General features: G+C 52.0%; 1 protein-coding gene across 8 annotated transcripts in view; it reads left to right on the forward strand.

Moving 5' to 3' along the window:
- Nucleotides 1–18,818, forward strand: part of KAZN (kazrin, periplakin interacting protein) — a 1,016,124-nt gene that overhangs the window by 946,215 nt on the left and 51,091 nt on the right. For 7 of the 8 annotated variants that reach the window (XM_088790131.1, XM_088790132.1, XM_088790130.1 and 4 more), the window contains 4 exons: nt 6,063–6,233; nt 13,270–13,459; nt 15,467–15,597; nt 18,561–18,611. In XM_088790131.1, coding sequence (XP_088646257.1) covers nt 6,063–6,233; nt 13,270–13,459; nt 15,467–15,597; nt 18,561–18,611 — 543 coding nt within the window. The remainder of the gene's footprint in view (nt 1–6,062; nt 6,234–13,269; nt 13,460–15,466; nt 15,598–18,560; nt 18,612–18,818) is intronic. The other variant, XM_088790136.1, reaches the window with a different exon arrangement.

Raw genomic sequence — 18,818 nt, forward strand, 5'->3', positions numbered from 1 at the left:
CCTCTGACTGTGGTGTGGAGCTTTCCGCTGCCCTGAGTGTCGGCCCGAGCAGCAGGGCCCTGGCTTCTGCTGCCTGCATCCTTCACAGTAGGGGACCTGGGGCCCCTTGGAGTCAGCCTCCCTGGCCTGTCACTTGCAGATGGGGTGTGGTCAAAAGTAGAAAATATGTGGAAGCAGAGAGGAGGAAAGAAAACCCTATTTTCTTGGTCCTCTTCCATGTCTCAGACTTCTCACTGGGTCCTCACCTGGTGGAAGGGGTGAGGGAGCTCTCTGGGTCTCTTTTACATAAAGGCACTAATCCCATCAGGAGGGCTCCACCCACGTGACCTAATCACCTCCCAGAGGTCCCACCTCCAAATACCATCACTTTGGGCAGTAAGATTTCAACACGTGAATTTTAGCTGGACACAAACATTCAGACTACAGTCGTGTGCCACGTAACATTTCAGACGACGGACCGCATATTTGACGGTGGTCCCACGCATAGGATTATAAGCTGGAAAATCCCTGTTGCCTAGTGACGTGGCCCATGACTTCAGAGGATTTGCCAAGGGTGAGGACATTGCAGAAGTCATCAGGACCATGGCTTAGATGGCAAACAACTTGAACCAGGGAATGCATGGGAATGACATTGGGAAGCTCCTAAATTGGGGTTCCTGAGGAATGGACTTGTGAGGAGGTGTTGGAACTGGACTAAGTAGCTGAAGAAGAGGCAAGAGACCAGGAAACTGCAGGAGAAGAAAAAGAAGAACCCCCAAGAAAATTCACCGTGACAAGTTTGGCAGAAGCTTCTGCAGACCTCAACAAGCTCCTTAAAAAGAGTGAAACCATGGACCCAACACCAAAAGGTTTTCTTTCATTAATAGAGGAATGTCCATGGCACATTATCTGCTTACCAGCAAATCTGTGATGAAAAAAGCAAAGAAACCAAGCAAACCGCCAAGGACGTATTTCTGAAAAACAGTGACACCTCCTCAAGAAGAGGCTCAGGCAGGTCTTTCAGGAAGTATTCCAGAAGGCACTGTCATGATATGGAATGACAGTTCCGTGCGTGTTATTGTCCCTGAAGACCTTCCAGTGGGACAGGACAGTGATATTGATGACCCTGACCCTGTGGAGGCCTCAGCTAACCTGTGTGTTTGTGTTGTCGTTTTTAGCAAAAAAGTTAAAAAGTAAAAAAAGTAAAGAAAAAAAAAATTAAAATTAAAAAATACATAAAAGCTTATAGAATAAGGATCTAAAGAAAAATATCTTTGTACAGCTGTACAGTGTGTTCATGTTTTAAGCTGTTATTACAAAAGAGCCAACAGTTTTTTTAAAAAAATGAAAAGTTTATACAGTAAAGTTAAAAAGTTACTGTAAGTGAAGGTTAATTTATCACCGGAGAAGGAAAACATTTTTTTTTTTTATAAATCTAATGTAGCCTAAGTGTGCAGAGTTTATAAAGCCTTCCGTGGTGTACAGTGAAGTCCGCGACCGTCACGGTCACTCCCCACTTACTCACTGACCCCCCCCAGAGCACTTCTAGTCCTGCAGGCTCCGTTCATCCTGAGTGCCTTACACAGGTGAACTATTTTCTGTCTTTTGTACTGTACCTTTTCAGTAACTTAGACATGTTTAGATACACAAATACTTACCACTGTGTTACAGTCGCCTACAGTATTCAGTATAGTGACACGCTGTACAGGTTTGCAGCCCAGGAGCAGTAGGCTGGACCACACAGCCTAGGTGTGCAGTGGGCTGGACCATCCAGCAGGTGGGCAGTGGGTTGGACCATCTAGGTTGTGTAAGTGCGCTCTGCGATGCTTACACAACGACAAAATCGCCTAAGAATGCAGTTCTCAGAACGTACCCATCGTTAAGTGACGCATGACTATATAGCACTACCTGTTTCTCTCAGTCCACCTCTGCTCTCTCCTTCCCCAGCTGGAGGGGCCTGTGAGGCATGATTGTCCCTATGATCCCCATTTTACAGAGGCCAAAACTGAGGCCTAGTTAAAGTCCCTGGCACAGGGTCACAGAGTTATGAAAGGGGCTCAGGATGCAAACCCAACAGGCCCTGCTCCAGAGCCCACTCGCTTGACCACTCTCTTGTACTGGCCTCCCACGCACTGCTTAGTAACGTGTTTACATGAGCAAATGAGTTACTTCTGCATTTTGCTGCTTAGAGGGCAACCCAAGCAGACCACAGAGAAGAGGGCATGGTGTCCCTGTGAACCGGGGTGGTGTGCTGGGCATTTCAGTGGCACTGTGACCAACTTGGGGTTTAATAGAAAATACTTCTATGTATCTTTTGATGGGGCATTGAATTGTTTTTATAATCGTGCTCTTACTTGGAAATAAAATTACCACGTAGAGCCCCCTTCCCGGCACCATGCCATTTATTTATAAGTCACAGGTAACTGGAGGCATCCCCCAAGTCCAGCCAGCAGTGGGGGATGAGGATGGAGCTGCTGACTAATCAGAAACCTTGTGGCTGCGGCAGCCGTCAGTGGCCACAGCAGAACGTCAAGTGTTACTCATGGAATGGCTTCACAATACCCTTCAAATTCATTCAGAAAAATGGAATTTGGAAAAGACTCATTTGTTTTAAATTACTATGTTGAACCTTCTTATTATGTGAAGAGATTCACTCCTGTACTTACTTCCAGCATATCAGTGGAATAGCAATGATGTAAAAATCTTTAATCATTGTTGGGTCCAACCCCATTTTACAGATGGGAGGACTGAGGCTCTGAAGGGTGCAGTGACTGACCCAAGGCCACATATTTAGAACTAGTTTAGAGAAGCTAAAGCCACAAGTCCTGGTTTTAGTTTGCCTCTTCCAAGATCTTACAACTAGATTTTAAAAAAAAAAAAAAAAAAAGAGAAAGAAGCCTTCATTTTATGTGCAAGATAATGTCCCCATGAACAGGATATATGGAACCCTCAGGTACAGGCCTCACCTGAAGCAGATAGCAGGACCCCAGTTCTCTGAGTTATAGGCTATGAGGTAGGAAGGGGGTTCAGCACAGGCTTCTGAGAAATGAGGGGTGGGGGCTGCTCGGAAAGTTCCCAGAATTGCAACATCCCAGAAAGCTGTGCTACATGCACGTCCCCTGTCGCAAGGGTGCAGTTTAGAGGGAGATTTGGGGACTTTCCGTAAACTCAGCTGCTGAAGTTCTCACGCTAAGCCAGAGGGCTAGGCTAGGGGCTAAGGGCTGGACACAGGGCTATATTGAGACGTGAGGCCACTGTCACAACAGGCCATCTTCATCCTGCCAGGCCCGTGTCTCTCTGCAGCCCCCTCCTCACTGCACCCCCTCACTTCTGTCCAGGTGAGCCCTATGTGCTGGTAGAGCAGAGGGGCCTCAGCTCCCAGCTTGGCATCCAAGGCCCCCACACAGTCAGGCTAAATCCTACCCTCATGATGGCAGCCACTTCTGTCTGCCAGCAGGTTCCAACCCCCTAGGCGAGTCTCCTTTTGGTTCCTTTCCTGCTGCTGTTGCCCACAAGGACCGAGACCTCCAGCACACTGTGTGGCTGTGGGGGGCGTTATCCTGCCTCACAGGTGGTTTTGAGGTTTCCATGTCATAATGTACCTAAAACCCTCAGCACCATTTGAACTGTGTACAGAACATTCATGACTGTTCTGCAGAGCCTACCGTCCTACTGCCAGGGCGTGTGGTCCCAGGAAACAGTGTCAGAGCCTTCACTAAGGCTGAAAGCGCCTCTGACCTTACCCCCAGCCTAGAACCTTCAGTCTGCTCATGACCAGGGGAGCATCCAGTGACTGCAAAGTGACATAGCGACAAAAACGATCCTGAGGGTTTTAGGGGGCACCTTGCTCCTAAGTCAGGGACGTTTTGTAAGCAGCCTCTTGTACACCAGCAAGTTCTAAGGAATGGGCCTTATCTCGTGGTTCAGTTCCACACACGTCACTTCCTGGGCCCTTCCGCGAGCTAGGCTTGCTGCTAGATGCAGGGGACATGCCCAGGTCATGGCTCAGCCTGGGGGAGGCGCGCCCCATCCAGGTGGCTGCTGGAAAGAGCTGAGCCGCTCCATGGTGTGAACCAGGGCCCGTACCTGTCACCTGTGGTCGCCCTGATCCCCCTGAACCCGGCCTCACAGAGAGAGGAGAAGTAACCAGAGGTAGAATGGCTCCCTGCACTGAGGCCTGCTTTCAGCGCCCGAGAGCACAACTCGGCCCTGTGACTTTGTAACAGCACCATCCGTCACTTTGTATCTTGCATTGTCATTTCTTCCTGACCATCACCTTGGGGGTCTCACAAATGGAGGGGTCGAGGTTTGGGGGAGTTAAAGAACGTGGCCAGTGTCCTGCAGCTTGCAGTGGACTGACCTGAGACTCACGCCCAGGCATCCTGACCTTGGAGTGCGGGTGCCAGCTGCACGTCCTGGAAGGAACTGTCCCCCACACCACCTCCTCTAGACTACACTGAGAAGCCAGGGGCAGGTGACACAGAAAGCGTGTCCTCCCCTTAGCCAAGTGGCCAAAGCTGCCATATGACGGACTTTGCTGTGCATCATGGCAGCTACGACATACACGTTCATTTATCCAGCAGAACATGTTAGCTGCGATTGGCCAGGCTGCTGTTCTGGGGCCTGGGTGTGTGCAGATGGATGGACATGGCACATCCCTGCTGTCATGGAGCGTGCAGAAGGGCGTTTCAGTGTAAGCCCCGTGGGCACAGGGATTTTTGTCCGGTGTGTGCCTGCTAATGGTATCCATGAATATTGGTTGAATGACCAATATCAGGTACCAATACAAAAAATGGGTTGGAGAGACCCCAGGGCCTCTGTCTTAGATGGGGAGGTGGCCGCTGGGAGAAGGCCGCTGGGAAAAGACATTTGAGAAGGGACCCAAGTGAAGTGAGTGAGCGCCTGCTGTGTACCCAACACCATGATGAGCTCTTGACATGGATTATCTCTCTCAGTCCTCACAATAACACCCTAACATATATGTGCTATTATCCACATGTTACAGATGAGGAAACTGAGGCATGATCGTCATTGCAGCTCGTCCTTGCAAAGCCAGGATTTGACCCCGACTCACTCCCTGGAACCTAAGCCAGAGCTACAGCTCTGGGACAGCCACAGAGAAAGGGACCAGTGTCTTCTTCAGCCTCCTAGTCCCTGGCCATCTGGAAGTCAGGCTTTCGGCAACGGGGTTGTTAGATGACGCAGGGTGGCCACCTCTCTCCTGCACAGAGACTTAGAGTTTGGCCCTTGATTTGGTGAATGGGAAGACCGTGGCTGGGTGGGTGGACAGGGCCCCCTGCTGGGACCTTTCCCTTGGGAAGGACGCCTGCTGTTCTGAAACTTGGCTCTTCCCCACAGAGGTCAAGCCCTGAGGCAGCCGTCTGTGCTTTGCCTGCTGGCTTTGCTCCAGACCAGTGCAGCTGGAGCCTGGGCCCTTCCCTCAGCGTCGTAGAGAAAGCAGCTCATAAAGGAGGACTGGCCAGGAGCAGGGGCCTGTGCTGCATTCAGACACGACAGCTAGCTGATGGGTTCAGCCTGTTTCGCCATCGGCTGTGACCTTGTGGGTGGTGGCAGGACCAAGGCGATTGGGCTGCAGGTGTCTCCTTCTCCGTCCCTGTTTTCCTATGACATCCATGTCACCTAACAACAGAACAAAGCCCCAAACCCACAAATACCCCTAACTTCTGTCAGACTCTGTTTAAATATTTCCCTCGCACGAAGTCAATCTGTGTAACAGTTCTTTGAAACAAGTAGTTCTGAGCACTCCCCATTTTAAACACAGAGGAACCGAGACTTGAGGTAAAACACCTTCCCCATTACATGCATTGACTCATTTATTCCATTGAAAAATATTCACTGCGCATCTACTAACAGTCTGTCTCTGTTGCAGTCTCCCAGCCAGCTTGTGGCACAGCCGGGATTCCAACCCAGGGTTTTCTCACTGCAGAGCCCGAGCAAGCCACATGCCGTAAGGCCTCCTGGCGTCTTCCTCTGGTCTGGGGGTCTAGAGCCCTCTGGTGTCTCTGGGCCAAGAGGAGGCCCCGTACCCCGGTGCTCACACCCCTGGTGCTCTCCCCCTGCAGGAGAGTGAGGACGCCGTCAAAGCTCTGGCGAAGGAGAAAGACCTTCTGGAGCGTGAGAAGTGGGAGCTGCGACGCCAAGCCAAGGAGGCTACGGACCATGCCACGGCGCTGCGCTCCCAGCTGGACCTCAAGGACAACCGGATGAAGGAGCTGGAGGCTGAGCTGGCCATGGTGAGACCCCTCCCCACCCCGCCTTCGCCCACCCCAGGCATCCACTGGGAGGGATGTGCTTGCAAACTATAAAAAAAAAAAAAAAAAAAAAAAAAATTTTGTTTAAAATATGTGTATTTGTTTAGGAAAATATTTGGGAGAAAATATACCAAAAAAACAATGGTTATCTCCAGGGACTAGAATTATAAGTGACTTTTATTTCCTTCCTCCCCATCCCCCCATTTTCATCTATAGTGAAAATGTCTTACTTGGGTCGTCAAGGAAAAAACTGTTACTTTTATCTAATCCAAAACAAACCTTCAAAATACTTCCAAGTGCTGTGTTTGCCACAGAGGTGCACAAACTGTGTGTGGTGACAGAGCCCAGGCGTGGTGTGTCTGGGCCTGGCAGAAAAACCCAGGTCCAGAGCCCTGGGGTTCAGTTCTGCCTGCTCCTGTGTGAGCTTGGGCCTCTCACTGAACTTCTCTGGGCTTCAGTGCCCTTTATCTGGTACTGGGGTGGGGATGAGGGTCTTTATCCCACCCAGCCTGCCCCACGAGGCGGCTGGGAAACTCTGGGGAGCTCAGGATTTAGAGGACTTTTGAAACTGCCAGGGCCTGGATGTTAGCGGCTAGGAGGAGCGTGTGCAAGGAGCTGCTGAGGGGCGGGGAGGCCTCCACAGCACAGCGTTCTTTTGCAGAGCGCTGCTGCCCGCTAACAGTGTGGCCACAGTCATGGTTTCTGGGCTCAAATCCACCCCATCACTTCCTAGCTGTGTGACCTTGGGAAGGACCGTCTACCTCTCTGGGCCTCAGTTTCATCAACGCTTAATAGGGTAATTGCATGTATCCAATAAGGCTCCATAGCACTCTTGTGAGGATTTCAATGAAATAATGCAAGGGAAGTGCTTAGCATGGTGCCTGTACCTGGTGAGTGATGGTAGGACAAGATGAAGATTTTCTGCTCACGTCCTTCAGGATTGTTGCCTGCCTGCCCCAGGGGCAGGTCGGGATTCCTGGGTCCCTCCTGAATCTCCTAATCCAGTGCTGACCCCTAGTGGTAAGAACTGGAAATAGCTACAGCTGCCAGGTCCCCCTTGGGATGGAGGTGGGGGGCTTCCCACCAGTGGGATCAGTGGTGCTGGCAGAACCGCTGCCACCTGCCTCCCAGATAGGACACTTTCAAGTTGCAGACATGCGAAGGGGTGCAGGATGAGGCAAGGCCCCCGTTCTCCTAGGTCTTCCCAGTGCCCTGTGGATGGCCTGAGGAGGTGTCTTCCTTGCCTTGGAGCAGTGGCCTCAAGCCTCCAGGGTCTTTCAGGATTGGGAGCCAGATCGCCTCTGGATTACTCAACCTGCTTCCGTTCTGGCCAACGAAACAGGTTCTTGCCTCCTCCTCTGGGCAGGCCCCTTTGCTATGTGTGAATAGTTAGGGTGAATGTTTACAGCTCAGGGTGGTGGATTTGTTATAACAAAAAAAGGGCTCAGAGGCAAAGGATGGGGGCTTTCCTAAGAGCCATGGCAGCCCCAGTGTTGTTGGGGTGTCCACCTGACTGAGGTCCCCACCTGGTTCACCACCTGGAGGCCTCCAGGGCTGCCTGCTCCAGGCGGTGTTGTCCAGCCCCCCCCCACTCACTGCTGGCCCCGGCGAGACCAAAGGGTGGGCACCTTCCGGCATGTGTGCCTCGCGTCCTTGGGTTGCAGCAACAGAAAGCAGCTCTGGCTAGTGTACGTGCACGGGCGTGCATTGGAGGAAGTTAGGAGCTCGCAGGTACAGTGGGAAGGTGGAGGGTCGAAGCCAGGGAAGTCAGAGAGGTGGGGAAGCCAGGATTCCATACTGAGTGGCCTGCGCTGTGGTCCCTGATGGGGAGGGGACATTTCCTGAGAACTGCTGACCAAACCACGTATCACCATTCGGAGCAATTTCACCTTTGTAGCCACATTGGTTCCATGGGCTCTCCCTGTGCAGTGTATGTATATGTTTTTAATATGTTGTTTTATATGTATGAGATATAATTCACATACCATGCATTAATGCTCTTAAGATGCACAGTTCAGTGGTTTTTAGTAGCCTCACAGAGTTGTGCCACTGTCACCCCTATCTAGTTCCAGACAAGTTCATCCCCTAAAAAGAAGCCCTTTCTATTAGCAGTCCCTCCGGCAGGGTGTATATGCTTGTTGTGCCCGTTTTACACACGCAGAAACAGGAATCAGGGCTTCGGGACGCTCGCCCACAGCTGCCCAGGGAGTTGAGTGGCAGAGCTGGGAACTGGGTGGTCCCTGAGCTCCATGATGTGGTGACTTCACTTTTGAGGCCTTAGACAGGACGTCCAGGTGCTGGCCTGAGGGGGCACCTCCCCTGCCTGACGAGCCATCGCTCATCCCTCAGGCCTTTCCCACAGTCATACAGAATGGGCGGGACATCCCAGGTTTCCCCAGACGCTACTGCTGCCCCCAGGGGCCTGCTTCACGCGGACCCACAACAGGAAATGGTTCTTATATTTAGTGTGCACTCTCGAAACAGGGCCTGTCACCCTTGGCGTTATTGGCATTTGGGGCCATATAAGTCTGTCCGAGGGCCGTGCCGTACACTGTGGGACGTGTAGCAGCAACCCTGGCCTCCACCCACAGATGCCAGTAGCCCTTCCTGAAAACCAGAAAGTCTCGAGACATTTCCCAGTGCCCTCTGGGAGGAGTTCGCCCTGTTGCAAACCACTCCTCCCTGTAAGTAGGGCGTTGCTCAAGAATCAAGAGCGGATTCCCTCGTCTCGGTGTCTGTCTGTGCGCTGGCCATTCAGTTCCAGCACAGTCCCAGCTTGGGTCCTGCCACTTTCTGGCTTTGTAATCTTTGACAAGGGACCTGACCTTTCCGAGCCTCGGTTCCCACATGTACACAATCAGTGCAAGACCCTCCGGGGGCGATGGTGAGGCAAGGTGATGGTGAATCCGAGCGAGCGTGCTCTGGATGCTCAGTGACGTCAGCTGTTGGTTACTGATGTCCTAGACTTAGGCCAATCCTGTCCTCAGGCCACTGGGAAGAAGGGACATGGGGTCTCGTGTCCATTCCACTGGTCGGTTATTATGGGTCCTTTGAACAAGTCACTTTTAACCTACCTGTGCCTCAGTTTCCTCATCTGTAAAAAGACAGCCCCCCCCCCCCAGGCCCCAGTGAGAGTCAAGCACAGAGAGGGATGAGTGAGAGGCAGGATCGAGCAGCAGGGGACAGAAAAGGAACCCAAGTCTCGAGTCCTTTTCTGACAGTCATGCTCTGGGTGGCCACCACTCCTGGCCTCTCTCTGAGGAAACCAGCCCCACAAGCATCACCTCGCTGCCCTGGGCCACTGCTATTGTAGGTCCTTGCCCACAACCAGCCCCCAGCACTGGGCCTGATCTCAGGCCCCCGTCCACCTCACGTGATCTCAGGGCCTGCCCGAGTGTCATGTGTCCCCTCCACCTCCAAAGCCTACAGTTGCTGGAGACTGTGCAGCCACCATTTGCCTCATCAGATTGTGCTGCCACCTCCATGCCAGACCCGCTGCCACCAGCAACCCTGAGATCTGTCAAAGCACTGGAAGGGGATAATTGAGTCAACGTGTAGCCAGCATGATACCTGTTTGGTTCAAATGCAGAGTCTGTGCTGCTTGAGTTCACGGAAGCGTGACCCTCCTTGTGTGTTTCTGGAAGGTTCCAGTGCCCAGATTCTCCCAGCCTTTGGCCAGGAGAGACATTCCCTAGACAGGCAGGAATCCTTGAAAAGCCAGTGGAGGATTCCAGTTAGACGCAGTCACAGCACCCCTCAGGGCCAGGCTCACTGTCTAACACAGAAGCGTGTCCTGACCTGTAGGTCGGCAGACCCACCAGGCAGTTGAGGGGGAGACGGGGGCCTTCCTCAGCCTGACCCAGAGGGTGGGCGAGAGCAGAGCCCTGCACGGCTCTCCCCTTCCGCCTCCTGGATCTTATCGCCCGATCTTAGGAGGACATAAGTAATCCAATAGTCATCTTCACTTCTACTTGTTGAACATGACAATTGGCCAGACAGTTTCCTGGGCCTTCACGGGACTTATTCCACATCTGACTTCTACTTGGGAAGTAGAAACTGTTTCATAATAACAGTCGCTTACATTTATTGAGTATTTTTACCACGGGGCAAGCGCTCTCCATAGCAACCATGTTATTCCCATCAGACAGGTGAGGACACGAAGGCACAGATAGGTGAGGGGCCCCTCTAAGGATCCCCCAGCCAGGAAGTGGCAGAGCCGAAATCAAATCCAGGTAGTCTGACTTCAGAGGCCACCTCTGAAATCACAGTCAGAGTCACAGGCTCAGAAGTGCTGTGCTGGGCTACCTCATTGCACAACTCCAGGGGGTGCTAGTTACATAGAAATGATCCCTCAGTCTCCCCATCTTACCAATGAAGACCCTGAAGCTCAGAGTGGTGGAGTAACTTCCTCAAGGTCACACAGCATTTAAATAGCAAAAGCGTAGTAGTAGTATGAACCTAGTTCTGTCTGACTTTTGTTACATGGAGGTATTTGAGCAACTCATCAGTTCCCAGAAGCTTGACGCTCTGGGTTCAGAGCGCTCCGAAGGGTGTGGAGGCGCAGAGAGGAGAAGCGTATGTCAGATGTCAGATGTCAGAGCTCAAGGGGCACTCCCAGCATTACATTGCATTTAGTGGAAGAGATTAGTCAGAAACGCTGTGTGACTTGCCATGGGGAGATGACCCAGTGCAGCACCCAGTGTGAGTGCGGGTTTTAAATCAAGACTTCACATGCCTCGTCTGCAGTATACGTCTCCGTTGTAACTCTCAGAGGTTTAAAGTTGTGAGTGGGCGGTTTGGGAGAGTTTCCTGTGGTTCAGAACTCACAGGTAAACCACTCCATCCTGTAGGACTAACCGCCGAGGACCTCGCAGTTATCAGGTAGCAATGATGTCAAGCTGTCTGCCAAGTTAGAAGGTGCCACTCCCAGGCCCCGACAGAGGTGAGGCTCCACCTAGGAGAAGAAAGCCTGGCGGAGACAGGACAGTCGCCCTGTCCAGGCCTCTTCCTGTGCTGCAGCAAAGGGCGGCTTGTTTCAGGGGCAGCTGGGAACTTTCCTGTGCTCCCCACGTATGTGGCTGGGAATGTTTGCAAGAGGACAGAGCAGAGAGTTAGCTACCACATGATGCCAAGATGGATGGAGCATGAGGAAGCAAGGGAGTGGGACAGCTGCCCGAAAGGAGCAGTGCCAGGATGGAGGGCCAGGAGGTGCGTGCACCTGGAGGGCAAGACAGACATGGTCCCGAGTCGGTGGCCCAGGAAACGCGAGTCTTCATGGTCCCAGGGCTGCTGCAAGCACATGGCAGCGCTCAGACACACCCAGCCCCACTCCTCCTTTCAGCAGCGGCATCATCGCCCCATTGTTCTCATTGTGAGTTGACAGAGCTGATTCCCCGGGCTGATGGCCCCGACACAGCAGAGGCCTGCTCCCATCCGTTCTGCAGGTTTTTACCAAGTACTTCCCTGGATGAGCCCAGTCCCAAGCCAGGTGACCAGACACACCCCGTTCTCCGTCTTGTGGACTCGGCGTCTGCATCTCTTATGCTGGTTGTTTTCTTGTCCCAGAGGAGCTTGGGCACCGTTAACCCACAAGGGGCACCGAGGCTTGGAGCCCAGCTTGGATGTCATGCCTGCTGTGCACCCTTAGAGAAGCCACTTGACCTCTGAGCTTTCTGCTTTTGCCTCTGTGGAATGTATAGATAATTCCACATTCCCTACTTGAAACCCAAGGCTGTTGCACTGGGCATAGGAAGGTTTTCTAAGCCAGCGAGTGGGCAGATTATTAACTGGCTTGGGGGTAGAGCTGGCACCCTCAACTTGACCTCCCTCTGCCTCCCATATAGGTTTATATTCCCGGGGGCCGGCGGTAGCAGAGGAATGATTTTACAGACTCCTTGGGGTATCTGAGCTGGAGAGAACCCTAAAGATCGTTTGGTCCAGGCTTTTCATTGTACAGATAGGGAAACTGAGGCTCAGAGAACACCGTGACTTATCTGAAATAACACAGCTAGTCAGTGTGATGAGGGTGTGTCAGGCTTTCAGTCAAGGACTGTCCATTGTTCAGCTAGAATCTCTCAAGAACTACCGCTCTGTCAGGAAGAGCCTGGGGCCTTGGGCAAGGTATGGAAAGTTCTGGAGCTGGGCGAGATGAGATGAGGTTTTTCATATTGTGTGTCCATATTAGGGGCAAAGCCAGCACTCACAGTGGCTCTGCCATCTATTGCGACCCCCTGGAGCGTCCAATTCACCAGAGATCTCAGTGTGAGACACTTGGGCCCCTCCATATATCCCCCCTCTGCCTTGGCGTGAGGCTGGGGAGCCAGCTGGGGAGTAGAAATTGAGTGTGATAACAACAATATGCATTAATACATTTGTAACGTGCTCTTTTTCTCCCCAAAATAATTTGAAATGGCCTCTAATAAAACATATATCCTGGAGGGAGATAATCCAAAGCTAAGAGAGATCTCAGTCACCAGATAAAGGGACAGCCACTGTCCCACCTGCCCTAACTCAGCCCCACACTTGTCTCTGGGCTTCCTCGTGTCCCACTCATTCTCATCATGTGATCCTAAGAGCCAGGTTGAGGATTTGCCCTGTCCCCAGCTTGCACTGCATAGCAACCTGTAAAAAGGAAGATAGCAGGTTGAATTTGGGAGGAATTACGGTGACGGAAGCCAAAACACCATTTTTTTACACTCTCCGGACAATCCCAGCTAGTCCTTGGAGAACCCGAAAAAATGGGTGCTAAGTATGTGCTTGGCCCCCCTTTCTCTCTGTGTTGCTGGATTCGCTTTGTGTTGTTGGGTACTAAAGAGTAACCCCAAAGTGAGCCCTCAGGTGAGGCTTGCAGTGCAGTGCATGGCTTGACTTACTGATTGGCACACGACACAGAGCCTGAGGCACCCTGGTACAGAGGTCAGTTTGGGGTTTCTCATGATGATGGCTGATGGCCGAGCAGCAGGCCAAGAGGCCCCCTTGATCACGTCATCCTCTTCCTGTCTCCTGGCTCTCTCTCCAGGCCAAGCAGTCCTTAGCTACGCTGACTAAGGACGTCCCCAAGCGGCATTCACTCGCCATGCCCGGCGAGACCGTGCTCAACGGTAACCAGGAGTGGGTGGTACAGGCGGACCTCCCGCTGACCGCAGCCATCCGGCAGAGCCAGCAGACGCTCTACCACTCGCACCCCCCCCACCCCGCAGATCGGCAAGGTGAGTCCTGCCCCAGCCTTGCCCAGCCACAGCTGTGGGGGCCTCTTAGGAAGCCATCTGACCCAGTGGGGAAGGCAGCCCCTTTAATTGCACTATAGCTGCTTAATGGGGTGTGGGGCAGAGATCATAGGTTTGTGGAACCGAAAAGTCTAAGAGATGGACCTCAGGCAGAGCTGGATCCTGAGTTTCAGACAATTCCTAGGTCTGTCTCTCTTCGTGTTTCAGCTCAGCTTGCCTCCAACTGGCAATATCTTTAATTTGTTTCCACAAGGCAGCAAAACAGTCCCTAGCAGTTTCAGGCTTTTTTTTTTTTTTAGGCCCTTACAGCTCAAAAGTCTTGAGAAGGAGAAACTCTCTCTTTCTCTGTGTCCATAGCAAATTCCAAAGGACTCTGTTGGCCAGCCAGAGTCATATGCCCACCCCTGGACCAATCACCACGTCTGGGGAGTGGGTACACTAATTCTCCAGCCTGGGTCACACAGGCATCCTTTGGGAGGGGAGACAGCCAAGTTCCTTGATTGACAGCTCCATGCAATCACAGAATGTGTGGGAGGGCCAGAAATAAATGTCACAGGTGTTTGCTCCAGGCTCTGGGGGGAGGAAGGGCCCAGCCTCGGGGCAGCATCTGCACCCACTGGCCATGGTACAAGCCCCAAACCCCGTTGCACATCTGCAGCCCACCTAGCTCTGTTCTCTGTCCCTCCCGTGGGTGGCTACCTTTCTGTGATAGGTACAGGTTGGGTACAGGCAGCTGGCCTTGGGAGCCCCAAAGTCTTGCCATCATCTAGCTGGGAACCCAAACCCAAGTTCTGAGTCCAGAGCTCCTCCCCCACTGAGCCCATATGGCCCTGGATGGCAAGGACTGTCTTTCTCAGGAATACAGTCCTATTGTTCACATGGTGCATGCACGTAGTAGGCCCTCAGTCAGTGTTGTCAAAGTGCATCCTCCATCCAGTGCCACTGCCTACAGACAGGAGAGCAATTTTCTGGGGGACTTGGGCAGGCTTCTGGCTGTGGCTTCCAAGCCGAGCCTTTCATTCAACAACTCTTGAGTACCTACTATGTGCCATGGGGATCAACACGGATAAGACACCCAGGGTGCCTGTCCTGGTGGCGCTGATGTTGGAGGTGTGAAGACAGACAACACACATGTAACTAAGCTGACACACAGGATGATTACAGATTGTAATTAGCACAGGGAGAGAAATCAATAGAAAACAGGTGCTTTGGTGGAAAAAAAGACAGTGGGGAGAGCCGATCATTTGGGGAAGCCTCTCTCAGGACAGGCTGAGACCTGAATGATGAGAGTGAGCCATGGGCAGCAGGACAAGGCTGATGGCACATGTGGGGCACTGTCAGAGGCCGGTGTGGCACAAGCCAAGGCTGGTGGGATGGGCGGGGCTGTATTCCTTCTGGGCTTCAGAGGCCAGGAGGAGGGATGTGCGTTTTTACCGAAGGCGACCAGACGCCTGGCTCTCACTTCACTGTGAGGGTTAGAGGCAGGGAGGCCCCCTGGGAGGCTGCCATGGTCTTCCAGGCAAGAGACAGTGGTGGCTTGGGTTCAGGTGGTGGCAGTGGGTTTGGACAGAAGTAGACGGATTTGCGGTTGTGTTTAGAGGCACCGATGATGATTGGGTGTGAGGTGTGGGGGCCTTGGGAAGCTGGTATTGACCAGCAGTTAGGATTGCACCAGGTTTAGGGCATGTCCAGGTGGTGGGAGCATTGTGAGGACAGTCACGGAGGTCCCTGGAAACTCCTGCCTCCTCCTTCACCCTGGTTAGGAGGGAGCCTAATTGGAGCAGGAGGCTCTGGAAGCTTCTTCCTGGCAGCTGCCCTCTGGTGACATGTGGGGCTGTGGAATAGAGGGGCAGAGAGCTGGGCACGTGTCTTCTCTACGTCTCAGTGTTCTATCTGTCTAATGGGGGCATTGGGTAGGATCGCCTGCAAGGCAGTAGAGGCGAGGACATTCTCGCCATCCCTCACTTACCAGCTGTCCCTGCTTTCCAGCGGTCAGGGTGAGCCCCTGTCACTCCCGGCAGCCCTCTGTCATCTCCGACGCATCTGCTGCGGAAGGCGACCGGTCATCCACACCAAGCGACATCAACTCCCCTCGACACCGGACACACTCCCTCTGCAACGTAAGGCTAGCAGCAGCAGGGCCTGGGCCCTGGGCCCTGCCCGGAAACTGCTGGGCGGGTGGAGGGGTGAAGATGTACCCGCTGTTTCCTCTCGTCCACCCAGGGAGCACTCTGGCGAAGGCATTTCCTGTTCTGTTCTTTCCTTTTGCAAGAAGAGATGGATGTGGGGAGAGAAAGAAAGGAGGCCCATTTGCTCCTTGTGTCCGGGAGGGCAAGGAAAATCCTGAGGAAGGCGGGCCTGGGACGGCCATGGGGTCTGTGCAGCCCGGGGTTCCTCAGGTGGGCTGTGTCTGGGATCGTGGGCTGCTCCTCCCACACGTGACCCTCCGGAACTCGGGGCCTTACCAGCACACTGCATTTCCTTATGGAGCCAGATGTTTTTGAGCTTCCAGCTTTGGCGCATATTGCCTCTGGAGAGGCATCCATGAATTTGTCCTGTTTGCATTGCTTATTTAATGAAATGCTGTTTGATTGTATACTCCATGCCCGCTACCAAGAGGTACATGTCTGCATACTGGGCACCAGCTACCAAGAGGCACATGTCCCTAGTCAGCTAACTCTTAATGTCTAGTAGGGCAGACAGACAGACTCTCAGTGAATAAGGGGGTAAACAAAGGTGGGTCAAGCGTCTGAGGACAGGATACCATCCATGTCTAGGCTTTAACGTGAAACACTGGAGTCGCAGTGTGGGGACCACTCTTCATTTGTGTTCCATCACGTGGCTGATAATACAGAGGGCTCCCCTACCATGTCCTGAGACACAATAGGTCTTCAAATGCATGGGAAGGCTTTCTCTAAAACTCAGTTAATGTTGCTTTGTTAACCAGTGAGATAGATAATTAAAAAAAAAAAAATGAGGTGACTATAGTGGGAAAGAAAGACAAAATAACCACTACTTGCCAGTGATAGGATTATCAACCTGGAAAACTCAAGAGAATAACCTTGAAAAGCCATTAGAACTAATAATAAGCTAGTACATAATGGTACTGGTTGAAAATCCATTTATAAAAATCAATAACTTTTCTACATACACGTAATCATAATGGAAATTTTTTTTCTATCTACAATAACAATGAAAAGCGCTTATAAAAATGGCTAAGACTAAACTTCAAATAAGTTGCCCCAGCCTGGTGACGTGAGCAGCAGGATTGCTGGCCCGGGGCCTTATTTAGCCCACATCAGGATGGGGAGAAGGTCGCTTGCAGACCTGGGGGCCCCACTAAGGGCTGGGGTTCTTTTTTAACTGGGGCTTTATAAAAGAAAGTAATGTGTTCTTCTCTTGTCCCGAGGAGAGAACCCTGGTGACAAAGGCTGTCTTGACTGACAGAACCAAAACAAGGAAGGCAGGCCACTTAAGGGGCCCTCTGATGTCATTTCTGGTTCTCAGGGGCCACTGCTAAGTTACACCTACAGCCAGCAGTGCCCTTCATTCTGAAAGCATGGGCCAGACACCCTATAGTATCTGTGCACACCCCAAATGAGAATACCTTCCCAAGGGCCATATCTTTTGGTCTTCTCATAATGCACCCAAGGGGACTCTGACAGCCGAAATGCTGCTGGAAAATCCATTCCTCAGAAAGGGTTCTCTAAAGGCCTAGAAAACCTCATCTTTCTTTCTCCTCATTTGACAACAGGCCTAGCCTCTTGCCTGTCTTGGCCTTGGCACATACCTGCTGCTACAGGCAGCATATCCAGCACATTGATTTCCAAGCTCACCTTCACAGGTACCTGGTGCCAGGAAATGGGTGCTTTGATAAACCAGTTGTTTGTACACAGGCATTTCAGTGGGCACTGGCCTCATTCTCATACTCATAAATTTGGCAAAGGTGGCCATACCCAGAGTAAACTTATTCTAGCTGTCTGCCAATGAGTTCTGTTTGCAAATCTTGAGATGGGACTAAAAGACTAAACTACCATTTGTTCCAACCCCACCCTCCCCAAACCACCTTCATCCCACATCTCAACAGATGTACACACAGGTAAACCAGGAAGAGCCTGAAAATAGCTCCAGGTAAACCAACCCTCTGTTCTCAGTCATTTGACCTGGCACCAGCAAGAACAGCCCAGTCTGCACTGAGGACCCCACCATCCTTTCCTTCTCTGGCCACTAATTTAGAGCCAAGGTGGGGACTCAGCACAGAGAGGTTGGAGAAAGTTGATGGACACTGGCCCAAGTGACACCTTGTTTCTTCATAATCACTTTGCCTGCAATTCTGGAAACAACCACCAGGAGTCTCCCTACAGTGATTCCTTTTGTGACCCAAATGATCTGTTTGCCCCCAGGCAAGGCAGACTGATTCTGGGATGTAGTTAGTGAAGGCTTTTATACACCCGCAGAAAGGAGCACTGGGCCAGGAGGAACCAGACTGTTCAGAATTTGAGCTGTAGTTCTGCTTTTAATTAGCTCCATGATGTTGGATTGTCAGAGCCTGTTTATCTGTAAATCAGGCTAAGTCCACAAAATAAGAGATGCATTGTGTTGTATGTGGGGGAGTTAGAGGCGACAGTCTCCCAAGTCTTCCTGTCCTGAAATTCTTTATTTTTGTGCCTTTTTTCTATAAAATTATATTTTTTGATGCAAAGTACCAAGTAAAACCAACCTCCAGTTCATCGTATGATGAAACTGGACCAAGTGGGACAGGAACTTAGAAGCCTTTGAGTGACTAATTTATTGGTCAGAGGGTGTTGGAAGTCAAGAGGCCAGAGCAGGCATAAGAGCACCCAAGGCTCTCTGGCCAGGACCCCGGATCTAGACAGTAACTCAGTGAACCCCAGGCCCTGCCCATCAAGCCACCTGGGAGTGTCTACTTCAGGGTGGGTGGAGGGGTTCTTCACTACAGAGGCAGGGTAGTCCCTAAGGGATGGCGTCCTTTCATGGAAGACCCCATGCCCTGTGGGCTACCTCTGCTCTCATGTGTCATTTGTCTCTGCTGTTTCATCTTTCTCTTCTCCTTTGGCTATAGGGCGACAGTCCCGGCCCAGTTCAGAAGAACCTGCACAACCCCATTGTACAGGTAGGTGTGCCTTCACAGGATATTGGGGCCCCCCTTCACCCCAGCCTGACCATGACTTCATCCCTGTCACCCTGGCCCTTGGTATCCCCACTTCCAAACTTGGGCACCCAAGCAGGGAGGAGTTAAGACACTGCGTGAGTCACATATGGGTTAATGCCTGAATCAGACTCAGCACTTGGGTCTGCTCTTCCATGCCCTCTTCTGGAC

This window comes from Rhinolophus sinicus, chromosome 14 (assembly GCF_057876585.1).
Source record: "Rhinolophus sinicus isolate RSI-liver-muscle chromosome 14, RSI-T2T, whole genome shotgun sequence".
NCBI classification, from domain to species: Eukaryota; Metazoa; Chordata; class Mammalia; order Chiroptera; family Rhinolophidae; genus Rhinolophus; species Rhinolophus sinicus.